Genomic DNA, 18,433 nt, shown 5'->3' with positions numbered 1-18,433 from the left:
TCTCCTTCCTGACTTCTTTCAAGGATGAAAATTCATCCCTAAATCGAATTTAAATTCCCTGATTTTCCCCTTACCTGTGGCAACTATGTAAATTTTTCTAACCCTTCTCTTTTTGGATTCCCAAGCTTTTCCTGCATTCCATAATAATTAGAGTTGACTTTCACAGAACAGAACAGAACAGAATCTTTTGTGGAAAGATGGAACTTAACACGGCGATCGAAATTCAGTAATAACAAGTCGGGTCACCGTTCTTTATCGGAAGAGAAAGACATTATTTAAGACATTAAATAAAGACATTATTATGAGTATGCAGTGTTCCCACTGTAACTTAGTTAAACATAGTTTTGGTACCATGTTTTAGGAAACAAACGTAGAAAATGAAGTTGAATCGGTCTATTGACCCTAACACCCTAACATCAGTCAGCATATTCTCCATACTGTTCCCAATACATTTTCAAGGTTGCTTACTAAGAGAATAAGTTCAACAATCGAGATCTTCCTAAGTTGATGATCACTTTCTTTACTCTCTTGGCCATAAAGAGTGATTTAGAAGTGATACTGTAAGGAGAAATAAGCTTCTGATCACGCTAAGGGGTCAAAAGGTAAACGAATTGAGAACCATTTCGAGCTCCCTTTCTGAGTAAGGTCGTGTTCACGCAACACACATTACTCTCAGAGTGCATTTCCTCTCAGGGGTGGGGTTACCTGCCATAGATTAGCACCCCATTGAAGGTGAGCAGCGATACTCATTTTAGTAACCTCAAACTACAGAAACCGAGAGAAGCTTATGCTCTGAAAGCCATTTGACAAGTGTACAAGATCTACGTGGAAACAAGACAGCTTCGAGTCCTTGTGAAGTCGCATTTTTCGGGAATTAATCAGAGAGATACAAGCATCTTCTCTTCAATGATACCGACAAAAAGACCACTCTACAATGAAGTAATCATAAAAGTCTTGGGTCACTTTGACAAAGTGTGCACAACTAGGGTATCCTTTTCCACGCGCCATATCAAATCCTAATTCCTCACAGCACCCCCCTCTTTTCCCCTCCAATTACTATGTTTTTCTTTGACAGTTTAATCATTTCATTCGCTCTAAGCGTTGCATTTTTTAAGGGAGGGGGGGGGCATTATAACTCTGTAATACCACAACCTGGGGTATTCGTGATACGAAACATAGGATACGTGCTTTTGGATTGTTTTTTCTAAGGATTTCCCCAAAAAGTTCCGCTTAGAGTGTAAATAAACCTTCCCTACTGAGAAGTCTTGAGCCTCTGTGCGTGAGTATGGGGATTGCCACGCGACGGGGAATGGGATAATGACGAACTATATCACGAAACTATACATCACGCTTCCTTTTCAAGTCGATCTGCGGAACAGAAAAGTTAAGGACGAACATTTTCTCTGATTCAGAACAAAATAATATTTAAGTAATAACAAATAGACCTAAAGAGAATGCATTTTACACTGGTAAAAAGTGGTCATCACCTTTGCGGTCGGCTTATGAAAAGCAAGACAATCAGCAACTCCCACGTTTTGGATTATTATAACATCAGCAGAAGCTCCTGGAGAATTTTTAAAAGGTGTTACACGTGTCTGTACAGGTTTAATAACAGGGGGAATTAAGAATGGAAAATACTCAAATACATTTTTAATTTTGTGCAGAGCGGGCTATTTCAGGAAAGGTACGTCGATGCATTTCGTTGTATAATCGTGCGCGACAATCGTTTTTTCTTTCATGATAATGGCAAGAAGATCTTTATCAATTCAATGAACATAACTTGACATTAACTTCTACCTGAAATGCGTGCAGAGAAAATCATTTTCTTATCTTTTCTGATATCGACCACGCCCCGCTTAGAACTGATATATAAAACCATCGTCAAACATTGATCAAGCATTCTTTTTCTTCTTATCCAAAAGACGAGTAGATAACCACGTTCAACATCCACGAAGCATGGCAATTCTAGAGAGGGGTTTCTTTTTATTCTTCCTCGCCGTGGTTTTGATCCTCTGCCAATCTTTTGCTCAACGTTCCACAAGTAAGCTGGCAGAAACGAACAGGCTACGAAACGGAGAAGGTAAGAGCAACCATCTAAAAGATTAACACAAAGCATCTGTGTAAGCGTAGCTTTTCCACAGTCTATTCGAAGAGTCGAATGCATAACTCTGTCAGGGGTTGATCCACCGGTTAAAACTTGATTGAGCCAATTAGGAAAACAGAAAGGATTTTACCGATATTTCATTCTATTTGGCATTTTACCAAGAAGAACATTCTAGATGACTAGGCCACTTACGTGTAGAGTACTTTTTTGAGACAATGTTTATTTTTTTTGCTTCCCCTTTCCCTTCTCACACTCTGGAAGGATTGAAAAAATAACTCACTGTATGAAACAAAGTTACCTCTCATTGTACATTCCACAAGCTTTTAAACTCAAATGGGAAACAGAAGTTTGGTCACGAGAAAGATCAATTCACACGCCATAGAAAGTTGTTGTTTCTAAAATGTTCAAGGAACAATAGTAGTTTTGTTTTCAGTACACGCATGCGCTTTCAACTCTGAAAACAAGGGTACCTTTCATTAACCATAGGCTTTTGTATTTAAATGAAAAACAGAAGCAGTACATTCACGGGAATTAACAGTTCCCAAACCATAAATGGTCTTATAGCTTAAACGTTCGAGGAATACTTTTGATTTCTTTTCGGTGCACGCAAACATTTTCAAGACTTGCAGCAAAACGAAACGAAGCTTAAAACATTACGATATGTCCATTATTGGACCGGAATCATTGATACATTCTTCTTTAACCAAAATCGGTTTTCACTATATCTGTACAGCTATCTATACATTACGCTAAATATTTTTAGTCACAGAAGTGAATACAATTTGTCGAAGCCTTTTTTTTAATATCTAAAATTTTTAATTTCATGACTGTATCAGTAGGCAGTGGTGGACAAAGACTGAATAGATTTGTTTAGACGCTTTCGTAAGGAAAGACTTTATACAAATCTGATATACGTCGTCAATCTTTCTTCTTTTCCAATGCCAAAAATAAAATACAGACATTAACACGTACATGGCCGTAAAAGCCTTCGAAGGTTAAGTGGCTGTACTCCCTTGAGACAAAAGTTCATCATTTTTCTGTTTTTGACGGCTAAGCTTAAAACTTTTCCGTCAATCTTAAGCGCGCACACATGACGTTTTCCACAGTGCTAATCACTTGTCTCATGTCAACATAGTATATGAACTAACTCACCACAGAGGTGTTTGTAGCTTAGTCATTGCACTATCCTATCTCGAAATCGGAAGATATGACACTCGTATTTTATGGTATTCAATATTTCCTTTCCTTTCTTTTTCCTCACACCGAAACGATTACGAGATGTTTATCATCCGAAATTAGAAAAACAAAGGGTCTTAATGAACTTTCACTCTAGATTCCGGAAGCGTTTGAACCAAACCTTTTCGGCACGTCATAAAATGATATTCTAACTCGCATGCCCTTAAAAAAAAACATCAAAGATGTCATTAAAAATAAAAAATAAAAACAAATATATATATATCTATATATAATTGTGGGAAATTGTAGCAAATGCTATTGGAAAGTGCTCAATACACATGAGTGTAGAGCGAAATACAATTCAAAATGACTAAAATGAAACACGCATGATTCCCCGTAACTCTAAGTTTCGTGCTTACGCACTCGTCAGACAGATTTAAATCTGTCTGACGAGTGCGTAAGCACGAAACTCAGAGTTACAGAGAATCATGCGTGTTTCATTTTGGTCATTTTGAACTGTTTATATATATATATATAGGCTGAAGGGTTGGTACATGTCCGCAGATAGACCAAGAAAGAAATATCAGTTTACCGTGACAACCAAATCGGTTTTCAATTTAACCACATCTGTATTGTATTGAAGCAGATCACGCAACAGATACATACTCTACAAGTTTGTGTTAATTTTTGGTGCCCTTTATACAAAAGGTTTAATTTCAGACCTACCGTAACTAGACAGCGGGTGTCTCTAAAAAGAGATCGGTTTCCGTGCACCCTTATGTAAGGTACTTAAACTATTAGTTTCGCATTTACATTCAAAAGGAAGCAACAATCAAACAAAATAAAATCGGTTTTTCATGATAATCGATGAAAGATGGTGCAACAGATGAATACTCAGCAAAGTGTGTCAATTGTCAGAGCCCCCCTTAATTTAAAGCTTTAGTTTCTGACCAGCAAGAACCGCTTTGAGCACATTTGTTTTCAAGAGTTCCGTGAGAGGAGTGCTCAATCTACTTATCTAGTGTAAGCTATGAGTATTCCTCTATTTCCAGTGCAGTAAAATCATCTAGATATTTGCAGTATTAATTACTGCCAAATTTTTCCTCCACGCGTTATGATAAACACTTCTCAATTTATCACTTGCCAATCTCAACGACCTTGCTTAGTTTAAAAGAATCACAGTAACAAGTTAACTGATCACTACAAGTTAAACTTTGACTGAAGAATATCAGATGTTCCTTTGGTACCAATTTTAGATACCGTACTGATACCACCAGTTTTAAAAATGAAAACAATGACGGAAAGATCTAAATATTTTACAGTCATGTAGAGATTTTCCAACCGATATGTACCCTTAAGGAATTTTAATCCTTAAGTTGAAAAAAAGTAATTAATTTGTTTGCAATATCTTTCTATCGTCACGTAAACAAGTTATGAACTGAGTCAACTATTAGTTACAAAGTGTCTTCTTCACAGGAGTCAAAATCTATGGACTTGTTTACCTAAAATGTATAAAAACCTGAAGGTAGAGATACGATCAAATTTTCACATCACTTCAGAAGACTTAGCGGTCGTTTCACTGTGAAGTCACGAAAAGGAACATTTGCCAAAATAAACTTCCAGAGTGTCATATCATTAGCTAACGCACGGAAGATATAAAGGCAGTGTGTACAACACTTTAAACAAAGTGTTAAAAGATAAAATCTAACGTTGACGTTGGATTGACTCATAAGTAACAGAGGGAACAAATCAAACTTTGTAATATAAAGACTTTGTTCACGAGAAATTAAGGATAGCCCAGCAATGCCAGAAATTTGTTGAGAACTATACCAATGTTTTTTTGCGCGCAGATCCGCCACGGATATCCTCTCTTTACCGCCACAATTTTTGCAGTCCACGTAAAGGAAGGCGTTCGCTTTTTGGTTACAGCAAGCCTACAACGCGCATTTTTACTTGACATGCTTTGTTAACGCGGCTCACGGTTTGAATTGCAACGCACCAATCAGGTCCCATTGGCGCCTTACTTTTAAGGAGTCATCAAATTTAAGTGCGCATGCGTTTTAGCATTTCATAGGGCCCGCAAATTTAGACCCTAGAATAACCAGGAGCCCATTACTAAGTAATGGGCTTCTGAAGAAACGCAATTTAAATAGTCTTTGATGTAGTTATTTCTATAACCCACAGTTCAAGACATGTGTATAAATAAATCCATTTATTTTACTGACGGGGAAGTAAACGAGGTTCCAAGTTTGTTACTCGGACTCCGTGGGGTCAGGTTGAGCTTCTCTTTCAACTGATCGACGGCCGAGCTTTCATTGCCAACAGAAAACTAACATAACAAATAACCAATCGCTTCTTTAAGATGAATTTACTAGCACTTCCTTTTATGAATTTTCTCTCGTAGAATGCAAAGACAAAGATTCACACAGTACTTGTAAGAAAATTATCAACGAACTGGGATATAGAGTGTGTTACACGATCATTAGTCAGCTGAAACTCAAGCTGGAAAGAAGCTGTTCCGCTAGTTGTCATTATTGTAAGTAGCTCTGTCCAGTGGTGCATCCACGAAATATAATCCTTGCAATAATCCATGTAGCACAGTAACCGAATAAACAACCGACCAAAAGAGCAATAAAATGAAGACAATTATTTCATAACCATGATACAAATGGCATCTACAGGAGTGACATCCGTCTTGATAAAAAATTGACAACGCGCTTGAACGAAAAACACTTGGTTTAAACTCAAAGGGTGTGTCAATCGCCAGTCGAAATCCTTTAAGCATTTTCCAGTGCCCCCTCTGAATAAAAAGGAATAAGGGTGAGTCCTTGTTACGAGGTTTTCTTGGAACTAGGTTGCTAGCCAGACATGAACTCAGAAATGCCCAAGTCAATATTGGCTTTAAGCTTCTCATTACAGTTAAAAATACACCTGTATGTAAGACTGGGATAGGAAAAAAAATGATTGATAACTGATCCACAAAGCGAGGAATGACGCTTTTTTTAAGGAAGTGAGAAATCTAAAGAATCCAGAATAACAGCAATAATAAATAAAGTTGATATTGTTTGTCAAGGTGGAGAACCTCTCGAAAACTGCAGAACAAACAGGAATGGATGTTGCTGGGATGGTAGAACAACCAGTCAAGATCCCTATGGCATAAAAGGCTGCCCTGGTAAGTAAAATAGCAAAGTAAAAAAATGCTGCTACTGAAATGAAAGGCTCCTGAAACTCAGCTCAAGGAGCACCGCATTAACCTAGACAAGAGAGTTTGGTCACAGATACCAGTGGCGGATCTAGGAGAGGGCCCCCCTACCTCCCTTATTTTGGATAAAAAAAAAAGAATCGCAGAAAGAAGAAAAGCTGGCAGGGCTAGCGACAAAACCCCCCCCCCCCCCCCCCCGTCTTCGTAACTTCTCTCAGTGATCTAAGTATGGCGAATAAATGATAAGCTTTAGTGTCAGGATTTTCTACAATAATTTATGAATATCCCCTAAGTACACATACAAAACGAAGGGGGACTCTTAACGTATCAATGTCCTCACTGGAACAACTGTGGTTCTTTAGAATATATTTACTCCTCACTACGGAGAGGGAAGGGTGAAAGGGATTACCTCGTTAACCTTTTGACTTCTCAAAGTGACGAGCATCTAATTTCTCCTTACAATACCACTGCCGACCAAACATCAAGGTCATGAGAATAAAGGAAACGATCGCCAATAGGAGAAGCTCTTGATCGTTGTGTAAATTCTTCTTGCTTGTACCATGGGAAATGAATAGAGAACAGTATGGAGAAAATACATTTTGATTTTACGATCTAAGGGTTAAACGTCACACCTGCTTCAAGTCCATTGTGACGGCGGCACACGCGTATTACTGCTCTTTTTGACCATTTGTTCAAGAAATCTAAAATTCATATATCTATCTGGTAACCTTGATTCAAAAACCCCTACCGAAACAATCGATTTGATTCATTGGTTGCGTTGCTCGTGATACTCCGAGTTTCGTGCACGAGATAATGTTTAGCGTCTGCGAAGCCGCAAGAAAACCGTTTCAACTTGCCAAATTATTTAAACTCTCCTTGCGGTTAGTGTGTCTGTAGACTGAAATTATATTGTGCAATCTCGTGAGCAATTCTTTAATATAACCCAACAATCAAGGAAACCGGTCATAATCGATGGTCCGGGAGTTAGAGGATTTTGGTGTGTCACAGAATTTAGCTGATCCCCCATCTAAGGCTCTGTAATATTTTTCTTTTCCTCTCCTCACTGGCAGGTAATTGGCGGTCAATTTTCTATAGTCCCTATTTATACTCTGTTGGTGAAGACTGATCCCCCTCCTTCCCCTCTGAAAACCATATGATCCCCCAAAACCCAACCCACCCCCCCCCCCGGCGATTCTGATTGGTCCCTAACGGGGAAGCCCAAATTCCCGATAAATGAATGACACTATTTTTTTCTTTGGGCGGTGTCTATAGAGTGCAAGGATCATTTTTCTTTGTGCAAACGATTCAAGAAGTTTTGCACACAGTCACAACCAAAAAATATCGAGTTCATGGAGTTTCACTGTCCATTGACTTGCGGCAAGTGTAATCACAGGAATTTGCCAATAAACGGACAGAAAATCCGGATGGACGATTGGAGGAAAATTTAATTGCTGAACTAAGAAGGTAAGTAAATCGACTTTCATTGCAAATCGCGCACCTAAAAAAAAATGCTGAAGAAGGCCAAAGTACGTGAACTTCCTCGTTTGTTAATCTGTTGCCATTTTCTTAAGTATAAACACGTCTAATTGTTTAAATTGTGAGCAGTTCCTCCTTTGGGCTAAAATAAGTCATCAGCCACGCTTGGATCAGTTAGCGCGGTTAGGAAAGCTAACAGGTGAACGAGGTTGGGTCAGAATCATGATAATCTAAAGCATGAGTAAAAGGCTTCAACACTTAAGTGGGTATTACTGAGTTATAATGATCAAAAGTTCGTTTCTCTTTCAGAGATTTGGTGGATGGCAAAGTCCTCTCACAAGATGGAACGTCAATATCCTTAGGCTTGTTGTTACATTTAAATGTGAGGTTGCCTTCAAATCAATGACTATGGAGGACCAATACTTTCATTACACTCTTGCTAGCTGGATGGTGATTTTGGGCAAATTTTGAGGGAGCGTCGAAAAAAATCCAAGATTGTATTGATTTTAATTTCCTTTGCACTGTGATTGGTCTGGAAAGTTCTCGACAACGTTTAAACCAAATACATGCTGCATTTGTTTTTTCAGCAATTTAGACAGTTTTCTGAGAAGTTCGCTTTTTTTTACTTTGAGTTCACCTCCTCGCCGTAGTCATATTCTCCTCTGTTCGTTTAAGATGTAGTTATTACCTTTTTAGTTTTACAACGCTCAATTTTATCTAGATTTTTATCGCTCTATCCATGTTGGTATCTAGTTATCAGAGTATAATCAATCGAAATGTATGCAAAAATTAATGCCTAAAGGTTAGCAGGACAATATTTAGGAATGCTTAAATAGCTTAATGCTGTAATAAAAAATATTTGAAAGAGATATTTGCGCAATAGAATGCTTTGCTTCATTAACAGTCTATCGCCGTAAAAATGCGATAAAATTTTTAATTTACGAGCCGAGCACCCCGAGTCGGACGAACACCAAGCGGCCATCGACGATTGCCCTGGAAGTGTCTGCCTAACTGTGGCGGGTTTACCAACTGGAATAAGCAGATCGCGGGATATTCAAGGGAAAGAAGCCAAGTTTCTCGGGTCGATTTTCGCAAGATGGGACGGTGCTGTTGAAATATATCACCTCAACAGCGATGAGTTTGACTCAGACTTCACTGATGTTGCCAGGTTTATCATTTAAGCGTTCAGGATTCAATTATCTCGCATTATTCTCAACAGTGCGTGACCAAAACACTTTGTGATGGTCGGCTTTTGCCGCGAAGCACTCAGCATCAAACTGGAAGAACACAGTGCCTTACATTAATGTAAATTTTTTCATGGTACACAAACTATCGGTGCGTTCCTTTGGGAGGATCTGGATTAGGTTTTGTGATCCAAGATCACACAGATCACGGTGCATCAAAGGAACGGAGCTACCACGACAGCAGGCGCGAAATTGTAGAGCGCGTCAGCGGAGTCGCGCACTAAATTTAAAAACGAAAACGAGATGGCCACCGCGGATAGAGCAGCTGTTGTTTCGTCAATAGAAGAACTTTCCGATGATTCAAAACTACAAGAAGCGAGAAGTTGTGAAGATGAAGAATTTCTATTGTTTCTTTTGATAAGGGAAAGGCAGAGCCATGTCCGCATTGAGCATTATTTCAAACGTATTAAGCCACTCTACATTGTTTCAGATTTTTTAAGTCATTTTCGGATGTCAAGAACTACAGTCAGTGTTTGGAATACCTGTCAGCTACTTGCCTAAGTCTGCCTCATGGACAAAGGAATGGAGGGAGACCTACCTTTGAATTACAGAACAAAGTATTGATTACGATATGGATACTTGGGAACCCTGAATGCCTGCGATCAGTGGCCGATCGATTTAACATTAAACATCGTGTTTACCGCAGAATTTGTGGAGCGATGGCCAACAATCTTTCCGGTCATTATATGAAGTAAGTACTTGTTTGAAATTGAGCATTGCTGGTCAAAAAAATTAATTTCGGATCCTACGCCCAAAGGAACGCGTTGGATCAATGATCCGATGATCCGTCTTTAGATCGCGCAGATCAGTGATCCGATGAATCCTTGTACAGAGTGGATTTGATAGATCATTGATCTGAAAATAGATTTGCTCGAAAGGAACGCCACAGATCAGAAATCCTGATCCGGATTCTCCTAAAGGAACGCACCCTGTGTCAGATCACCTTTGTGACAGGCTTTTGATGATGTTTCGAAATGGCGCTTTTATTGAAACGCTGATTTCGTGGCTACATTCCTTTAAAGTAGATCTTCAAAGTTTTCCCAGATTAAAATTAAAAACAATTAAATACTCAACGGTGAACTAAATGAACACACTGCTAGCCAAGCGTGTTAAGCCGTCAGAGCAGAGTGCATTTTTCAATTAATTCAATTCAATTGAAAAAACTGCGTGACAAATACACAAAACAAAAATCATTGAAAGTAAACAGTCCAGTTTTTACGAACCGTGGGATATTTGTTTACACAAAGAAATATTTCAGCATGACAATCTGACCATTTACAGAATCGCTAGAAATTTGCGCGCGTTTTGACTTGGTAAGCCAAACCGTCACAGCTAAGCGTAAACGCCACGACTCTAAAAAGAAATGTATCGATCTGTGGAAGTTTTCGTAAGTGGGCCTATTGTCATGACTAAATCTGTGTTGTCTCGTGTGATTTTGGGACGGTTAATTCTCCACTTTGCACCGACGCCCTTTCAAAAGTAAAGGAAAAACACAAGGCATGCAACTTCCAGGACCGTCTGGGCCGAAAGCCTCCAGAACTTCGCCGAATTTCGTCCGCTACATGATGTGAACCGAAGTGGTAGATCATAAGCCTTCGATTTACCGTTTTACAATTCAAATTAATCATTAAGCGAGCTCAAATTTACCAGCCTTCCCCTAAGACTTCCGTTCCGTAACCGGAAAAAATCAGAACAAAGCTGTCATGTGTCGACGGCGGAGCGATGAGCGAAGGTCGGAAATCGAGCAGGTGGTTAGAGGCGGGCAATTGCTCGAAATTTTGGCTTGGCTATTACACGTTTATCAATTTTTAACGTGCCCGAAGCTGGGAGGTGAGCAACCGATTTGGAAGCGGAAGAAATTTGGCAAAGTTCTAGAGGATTTAGGCCCCTGAGACGGTCCTGGAAGTAGCACGCCTTAACCGTCCCAAAACCCCGCAAAATCACTCGAGACAACACAGAAAAACAAATGTAAGTGAGCTTTATTTATCTGACTGTCATTAAGCGGATTTTGGGCATGAAAAGTCAAGGTTTGCGGTATTTATGAAACATTTCTCGGGATCACTTCCGTCTTGCCGAGATCGATCGCTGCAAATTAAAATTCAACTAGCGTATAAAATAATTGACGTCAAGCGGCCTAAAACCTACAGGGTTGTCTACCTGTGCATAGACTCTTAAGTCGCAATAACTTTGCCATTTAACGGTTTTTAATGGCCTACCACACTAACGACAAAATTACGGATGGGTTGTCCCGACTTGACAATTTTTTGCCGAAGCGGAAAAATTTTTAAAAGCACCGCCGACAAAATTTGTCCTGCGTAAAAGCTTGGCGAAAACAACTAGACGACTTGAATGGAAATATTAGCATCGCCACCGCTATAAAATTTTTTAAATCTAAACTGATAAGCAGCGCTGTGCGTACAGTATTTGTAAAACTTCTATATTCTCCGACGCATTTCGTCTAACTGTCGTAAACTTCTTCATGGAGTTGTACAAGTTAACTCGAAACGCGGCAAGGCGGAAAAAATATTTGAAGGCCACGGTTTAGGTTTTCTTTTTTCGTCACGCACGTCACGCAACAAGTTACAAAACGTAAATATAATTCTTCTTGGTGCCTCTCCGGATGCCACCGATGCCTTTTCCGATGCCTCGATTGTTTATTACAGCAATTAAAGATGTATGTACAATCAACACTTCTGAAAAATTGCTTAAAATTTTATTTAGCGAAGTTTACTGTTAACATTTCGGCTCCACAACACGATTTTTCTTTGCAACTACAAATGATCTGTCTCTATACAAACTATTAAAATTGTTTCACCGCTGACCACTCCTATTTCTTCCCCCGCTCGTCGCCCCCCTTCCGCGTGTTCGCGAGTTACAGCAGGTCTCAAAACATTCAACAGAATATCGAAGGTACCATGATCCATTCGCAGTTGCCTTCTGAAAAAATACCCCCGGAATTGTTCAGTCATTTTAGTGGGTCTCGAACCAAGACCGGTTTGGTCTTAAAAGTTTCCAGTAGTAATGGTTGAGTCGACGTGCCCGACGTCCCCATCTTCTACGGTATTCAATCATTAAAAGAGTTGCTTGGTATCTATGAAATTGATGCCTTAATACTAGGCTCATTATAAGCATCATTTCATCTTCCATCTGAGCGAAATTTAAATGCAAGAAACACGTCACAAGTTGAAACATTTGAACACGTTCCACTATATAATTATTTCGCCAAAACGTTTGATGTTTTGGCGCGCATAGCTAAATTGAATAAATTACATTGAAATATAACAAAGGTGTTATATTTGGCTGTTAACCGAATTTGACAGCTTTTTGACAGCTTCGAAATTTTTAGTGCGGATGCAACAGAGGAGACAATAATTTGTCATGACAAAATTTGTCCTTTGATTTTATCGGTACAACTCTAGTTTTGTCTGCTAGTGCGGATAGGCACTAAGACGTCTGTTATGTCATGTGTGACTTCCACTGACACTAATTCGGTTCCAAGCTAAACATAATTAGGGAAAGTCACGGAAAATTTACGTTGACCATTGCGCGCGTAAAATTATGTTCAAATTTTTAAAATAATGCAGTAAACGAAGGCTTACAAACAAATGCTTACAAAAGGTCGACATTTAATGATCACTCAATGAGGTTCCCAAAGTCTTTTTTTTTTTTTGGTGAGCAAATTAACGTGAGTTAAATGGTATTGACATTCTTCATTTAACGTATAACGCTGCCGCACGAAAGGTTCGATTGGTACGTTGCAGCTACATGAGTGGTCTTCGGGGGCAAGTAAAAACACATTATCTTACAATGTTTTGATGCCATTATTCTGGCGCAGCAGGGAAAGTCACATGAACCGGTTGCATGTTTCTCCGTTTGGGCACTAAGTGGTTTCCATGAAATCTCTGATAGAAATATTCGAAAATTAACAAAGGTCAATCTATCCATTCATTCGCTTTTCCATTCACCCGCTTTTCCATTCACAAGTTGAGGCAAGGAGTCCTGTAATTGTGCGAAAGTCAAGGAAAACTCCAAAAAGGATTGAATAGTTGTTGTGCTTTTTTTTTTCTTTCACTTTTCTTGCTCTAAACTTTTATTTTTCCTTGCATTCATAGTCAAAAGGAAGGGGAAAAACACACCGGGTTAAAAAAATCTTGAACCCAGGAAAAAATTTGAACTCTAAAGTGTAAATTCAACCACTAATTAAAGAAACGCTGAGTTTAATGCAACTCAAAGAGTAGCTTGTAATATCTGCGTTTGCACGAATGCACTCTAAGAGACAATTTGAGTTATACATTAAAATACAGTGTAAACAATTGCCAAAGTAATCAAACGATCTCTCAAACCCCCAATCGAAGTTGAGTGTGATTAACAGAACCCCAATATAATAGGTCCGTGACATGGGACGCATCTTAAATATCTCGGTCTCGAAGCATTTTTTTAGTTTAAACTTCCAATGTATTTTCTATTGAGATATCAATGGATTTCTTTCAATCAACCGATTTATAGCAGTAAGCGAGTCAATCAAACCTCCGCATGATGACATCACTATTGTGTATCATGGTATTTTCTGTGACCTTACAAGTCAGCAATGGTGGTTGTATGGATCCTAAGACTCCTCAACCTGATGAGTGCCGTCCGACCGACAAGCCAAATGAGCGGTTTGTTGATCCTCACAATGAGTTCCGAAGTCAGGTAAAGCCAAGTGCAGCGGACATGGAGAACGTGGTGAGTTGAACAGTCTTACTTAAGGAAATTTAAAGGTTTCCTTTGAAGCCACCTGTTGTCTTTTTAGTGTTATCAACAGAGTAGATAACGTAAATTGGCCACCGTTTAGGCTCTGTAACCATCTTAAGATTACCCCCTGCCTCATTGGCTGTTAACTGGCAGTCAATTTACCAAACCCCCCTTTATACTCTGTTAGCGACGACAATCCCCCCTCCCCTCTCCCTAAAAACCATGTGACCCCCCTCCCTCCGACCGTGTTAAATCATGACTGGTACATAAAGAGTATAAACAGTCCATGATCTTTCATAAACCCTGAATCAAGTTTCCCAATTCAGTCGAACTGGAAAATCACAGTAACTGGCTGTTGTGCCGATTACTTTGATTTGAATCAGTTTAAAATATTTTACAAAGATGCACTCTAACCCTACAAGTGAAACAAAAAAACTGAAAAAAATTACTCACTGTGTGGCTTGTCTGACAGGTGTATGATGAACTGTACCCTATCTCACAAGTCGAGGACCTCCTCCAGAATCAGCCGGAATGGACCTTGGCCGACTTCAGTGAGCCTCTGAAAGGAACACCATCAGATGAGCCGTAAGCTTACAACAACTAATATAACCAATAGAGAGACGCCACAAGTGTTTCTATGGAAAAAGAGGGACTGGGGGCTAACGTAAACGATTTACCGCTGGCACATCCCACCTGCTTGCTGTAGAATAGAGCAATATCAATCAAACAGATGTTTTTGGCTCAAAATATTAGAAAGTGGGACTACAATAACAATTTGAAGGTGTGGGCCGGATTTTTTCGGCAGGAGACTGCAATAACTTTCATCAATTTAAAATGAGTTTGCGCAAATGCCGATACAATTAATCATGTTTAGATGAAAAAAGGGCTTAATTGTGTCAATAACAAAATGCTTGAATATGAGCAACACTAATAATCGGACAGGCCAAATCAGACAGTTGAGCAACCAATTAAAATCAAGTACTTTACGCCATCAACCGATAAAACTCAACTACCTACCCAATCAAAATGAAAACTAATGACTTCGGGTTGAGAGGTCCGGCACATTTGAAACATAGTGACGTGGACAAAACTAAAAGTTCCAATTACTTTTACTCGGTATCAGCAAGAACGGTATGTGTTGTTACATTAAATTTTTCATTCCCGAGTTTCTTGTGTTTTGTTTTTGACACAATTTATTGGCAATCGGACCTCGAGTCGTACAACTCAAGGGTAATCCTATTCTTAATTTCAAATTACCCTTGCACTTCGTACTCGGCCAATTTGAAATCACACGCTTGATGACTCCCTGAATTGTACTCCACTAAGTCCTATCACCATTACAACCCACGATAAAAATACTTCGCTGAAAATCCAATTAACTAATGAGCTTCAAAACTTTCACACAACACAAGAGAGTTTGAATATGAATCTTGGGTCTTATTTCACAAAAACAGATTTCTAGCTTCAAACTTGCTTCAGAATGACCCCGAACAAGATGATCTTAAGTGGATGGAGACTGACATTGTGACCAAGTACAAATTTAAAAAAAAAACCGAGGAAGATACGTGGCTATTTCAACCCAACTTCGCAGGACAAATCGGCACAACAGACTTTGCCAAAGATGCGGATAGGATAAAGAAGTTCTTTAAACGAAACAACGATTGGGCAGCTATGAAAAAAAAATTCCGCACTCCTACTAGCTGTCTTCAACTCCTGTACATCACTGCCGCTAGGTATCTCTTTGTGACACACGTTCTTTACGTTCTAAGTGGTAATAAGCTAAACCCTTGCGTGAGAACAGCGGCAAAGAAAATCGAAATCCCTGACTCTGTGTGCTTTCCTGAGCCTTACGGATCAGCTTCTTGCACTTCGGACTACGACGTCGGGCTTGTTGGAAAAGACGCTGGTACGCTTACAGAGAAATTCAACAACTTTTTCCAAGACAAAAATGAATTTGGGAAACCCTCGGAGATCGTTTTTGACACAAATGTCTACGCTTTCACCCTGGAGTACACCATGCCACTTCTGTTTGTTAAACTACCGCCTACATTTGCCAAAGATGTAGAGAACAACGAAAAAACATTAAACAGCAAAATGCAAGAATTAGCCAGCGCTTATTACAAGGTCTACAAGTACAACATAAAGTTCTTCGAAACGATGGTAAATGGAGCGAAGTTATCAATGAAGGGGGCACCCAAATCAAAAGCATTCTTGGAAAAGTGGCTGGAAACCTTTAAGAGCTTGGATGCTAAAATTCCGATGAGACCTGGGGAAAAACTGAAAACAGAGGAGGACCTGAGACTGGCCCATAACAACCAGTACCAAGCCCTGGTGAAAGAGATGTCTTCAAAAGGAGGATACAAACCGGAATTGTTAGGTAATCATAACTGAGTTAGCAGCACTCCAAGCTGGCTGTAAGCGTTTTGGTCGCCATGGCTAGCGGGTAAAATTTTGACCAATTTTTCAATTACATCGAAAGTCGTCAAATTGACGACCTGTGTTTGGCGGTCAAGTAGCGAACTGAAACGTTTTCAATCTGATTTTATGATCCGTAGTTGAGGTGAGACAGCCATTTGTATAAAATAATAAAAGCGCTCCTTCGTTGCCTCCTCGGTTTTGCAAGTGTCCAGCTTGAGATGTCGCGTAAAAACGATTGCTAGTCGTGTTATGACCACATTTCTTCGGAAAGTCATCTCTACTTCCGTACTGATCACATCAAAGTTTTCCACCCCCTACCGAAAAAAAACCACACTTGATTTTTATTCAGAGATAGCAATTCCTGGTTTAATGTTTCGGTAATTTTCTTCAAACAGATGTTCTTGCAAAGGCCCTGATCTACGCAGCTGAAGCTTATCACACGCGAGGCGCCATACGACATGTAGTGGGTGGTACACAAATGAACGTGATTGACATATCGACATCACTTTCGCTTATGGACCTGAGGGTATCCATGATCGAAAACTGGGGAGAGTCAAACAAGGAGTTTAGCCATTGCCAGATGGAACCTCTGGAGGTATGCTTCCTTCAGATGAGTAAGTACATGTGGAGAATGTTTAACGCAATGAACTTAATCCGTAATGAAATAAAACCCGAAAACAGGCTTGGTTTGGTGCACTTTGGAGAGGGCACGGGCGATCCTGAGTATGCAATGAGAATGTGGCTCGACTATAAAAGGCAAGGAAAGACCGCCATTCCAAGGCAACAGGACAAAGTTCTACAGTTTTTGAGACAATTCAAATGCGATAATGCCCAAATCGGTCAGCCGATATCGTCGACTTGCATCGCGAAGATGAATGAAAAAGTCAACGCCTACAACGAGAGATTGGCTGCGCAGTGGACCGACGAACCTGTGCCACCGCCCTGGCACTACTGAGAGCTTAAATCGTGATATTTACTGCTTTTCAATGAGGCAAGATGCAGTCCAAAAAAGTAAATTTAAGTGACTATGTATGTCTTTCTTCTCTTACGATAACAATATCGTCTTTAATGTAACTATTAATTTAAATTATGCGGCCAACCCAACTCGAAAGCTCATTGGCTAATTTGGTCACTGTACACGATTAAATGTACTTTCTTCTAGTTAATTTCTGTTCGTATTTTTTCTATATCATTGTAAATCATGTTATGTTTAGTTGTTTTTACTGGATTACAATGTGAAATAATAAAGTGTGAAGTGTGACCATATCAACCAATAGTGACAATGGTACATATCACTAAGGGCCAGTGGATGTATGGCCAGCTCCATCAGTGCTTCAAGTTTAGCACCTGATTTATTGAACAAAACACATAAAAGCTTTAACAAGGCAATTTCAGCTCATCTACATAATCACCTGACCCTCAACCCTTCAACCCCAGATCAGATTTGTAATTCTCCTTACTGTCAACCATACAATTCTTATAATGTTAATTCAGAGAATTTAGTATTGTATCAACTTATTATCACCAATTGATATTTTTATTTATTGTCACCAATTATCTGGTTAATGCTACATTGATATTGTAAGGAGAAAGCAGTTTGTCTTGGTCACTCATGGGAGTTAACTCTCATGAGTGACCAAGACAAAACTTCTCCTTACAATATCAATACAATATCAAGCGAAAAAGAGCCAAGAATAAAGAAAAATATCAATTAGGAGTGATCCAATACCAAATTCTCCAGACTAACATTATAGGAATTATATGGCAGATGGTAAAGAGAATTACTAATGAGATCATCAGAGTGAAAGGGTTAAAACTTATTTCACTTCTTGATGTTACCTACTTCTCATTTAATTTTGTTGCATTAAAATGACTTCCTTTTTCCGTTTGAAATCGCGCGCATCACAGTGCACACTATGTATGCATTGCAATTAACAAAAGGACATAATTTACCAATCAGGTGTGTACAACGCTCACTTACTTATTCACCAAAAACACGAAAAATTATCAAATGAATATGATGTCAATACGATATCAAGCAGCAAGTGATGCCAGTAAAGCTTTAAGCTTCTTATTACG

At 39.2% G+C, this 18,433-nt stretch overlaps 2 protein-coding genes and 1 long non-coding RNA gene across 5 annotated transcripts in view; 2 read left to right on the top strand and 1 right to left on the bottom strand.

Annotated features, from left to right (window-relative positions):
* Positions 1-1,297: 1,297 nt before the first annotated feature.
* Positions 1,298-8,941, top strand: LOC131790819 (uncharacterized). Of its 2 annotated transcripts, XM_059108073.2 has the most exons (6): positions 1,298-1,582; positions 1,923-2,080; positions 5,685-5,816; positions 6,354-6,452; positions 7,755-7,947; positions 8,268-8,941. In XM_059108073.2, the coding sequence occupies exons 1-5, from the start codon at positions 1,455-1,457 to the stop codon at positions 7,928-7,930; spliced, it is 693 nt and encodes a 230-aa protein (XP_058964056.2). In that variant the 5' UTR covers positions 1,298-1,454; the 3' UTR covers positions 7,931-7,947; positions 8,268-8,941. The 2 variants fall into 2 exon arrangements, with proteins under 2 accessions (XP_058964056.2, XP_066018562.1); XM_066162465.1 differs by lacking the exon at positions 1,298-1,582 and having other exon boundaries at positions 1,945-2,080; positions 7,755-7,946; positions 8,268-8,848.
* The window catches only part of LOC131790964 (uncharacterized), a 38,250-nt gene continuing 21,779 nt past the window's right edge, over positions 1,963-18,433 (bottom strand). The window contains exons 4-5 of the long non-coding RNA XR_009340745.2: positions 14,390-14,495; positions 1,963-2,094 (exon numbers count right to left, since the gene is read on the bottom strand). This is a non-coding gene — a long non-coding RNA (uncharacterized lncRNA). The remainder of the gene's footprint in view (positions 2,095-14,389; positions 14,496-18,433) is intronic.
* LOC131790906 (uncharacterized) lies at positions 10,816-17,878 on the top strand. Of its 2 annotated transcripts, none has more exons than XM_059108191.2 (5): positions 10,816-11,170; positions 13,712-13,927; positions 14,409-14,521; positions 15,391-16,313; positions 16,750-17,878. In XM_059108191.2, the coding sequence occupies exons 2-5, from the start codon at positions 13,736-13,738 to the stop codon at positions 17,307-17,309; spliced, it is 1,788 nt and encodes a 595-aa protein (XP_058964174.2). In that variant the 5' UTR covers positions 10,816-11,170; positions 13,712-13,735; the 3' UTR covers positions 17,310-17,878. The 2 variants fall into 2 exon arrangements, with proteins under 2 accessions (XP_058964174.2, XP_058964164.2); XM_059108181.2 differs by having other exon boundaries at positions 10,818-11,170; positions 13,709-13,927; positions 16,750-17,877.

This window comes from Pocillopora verrucosa, chromosome 2 (genome assembly GCF_036669915.1).
Source record: "Pocillopora verrucosa isolate sample1 chromosome 2, ASM3666991v2, whole genome shotgun sequence".
Lineage (NCBI taxonomy): Eukaryota > Metazoa > Cnidaria > Anthozoa > Scleractinia > Pocilloporidae > Pocillopora > Pocillopora verrucosa.
Note: the sequence above shows the minus strand (reverse complement) of the source record. Positions and strands in the feature narration are given on the sequence as shown.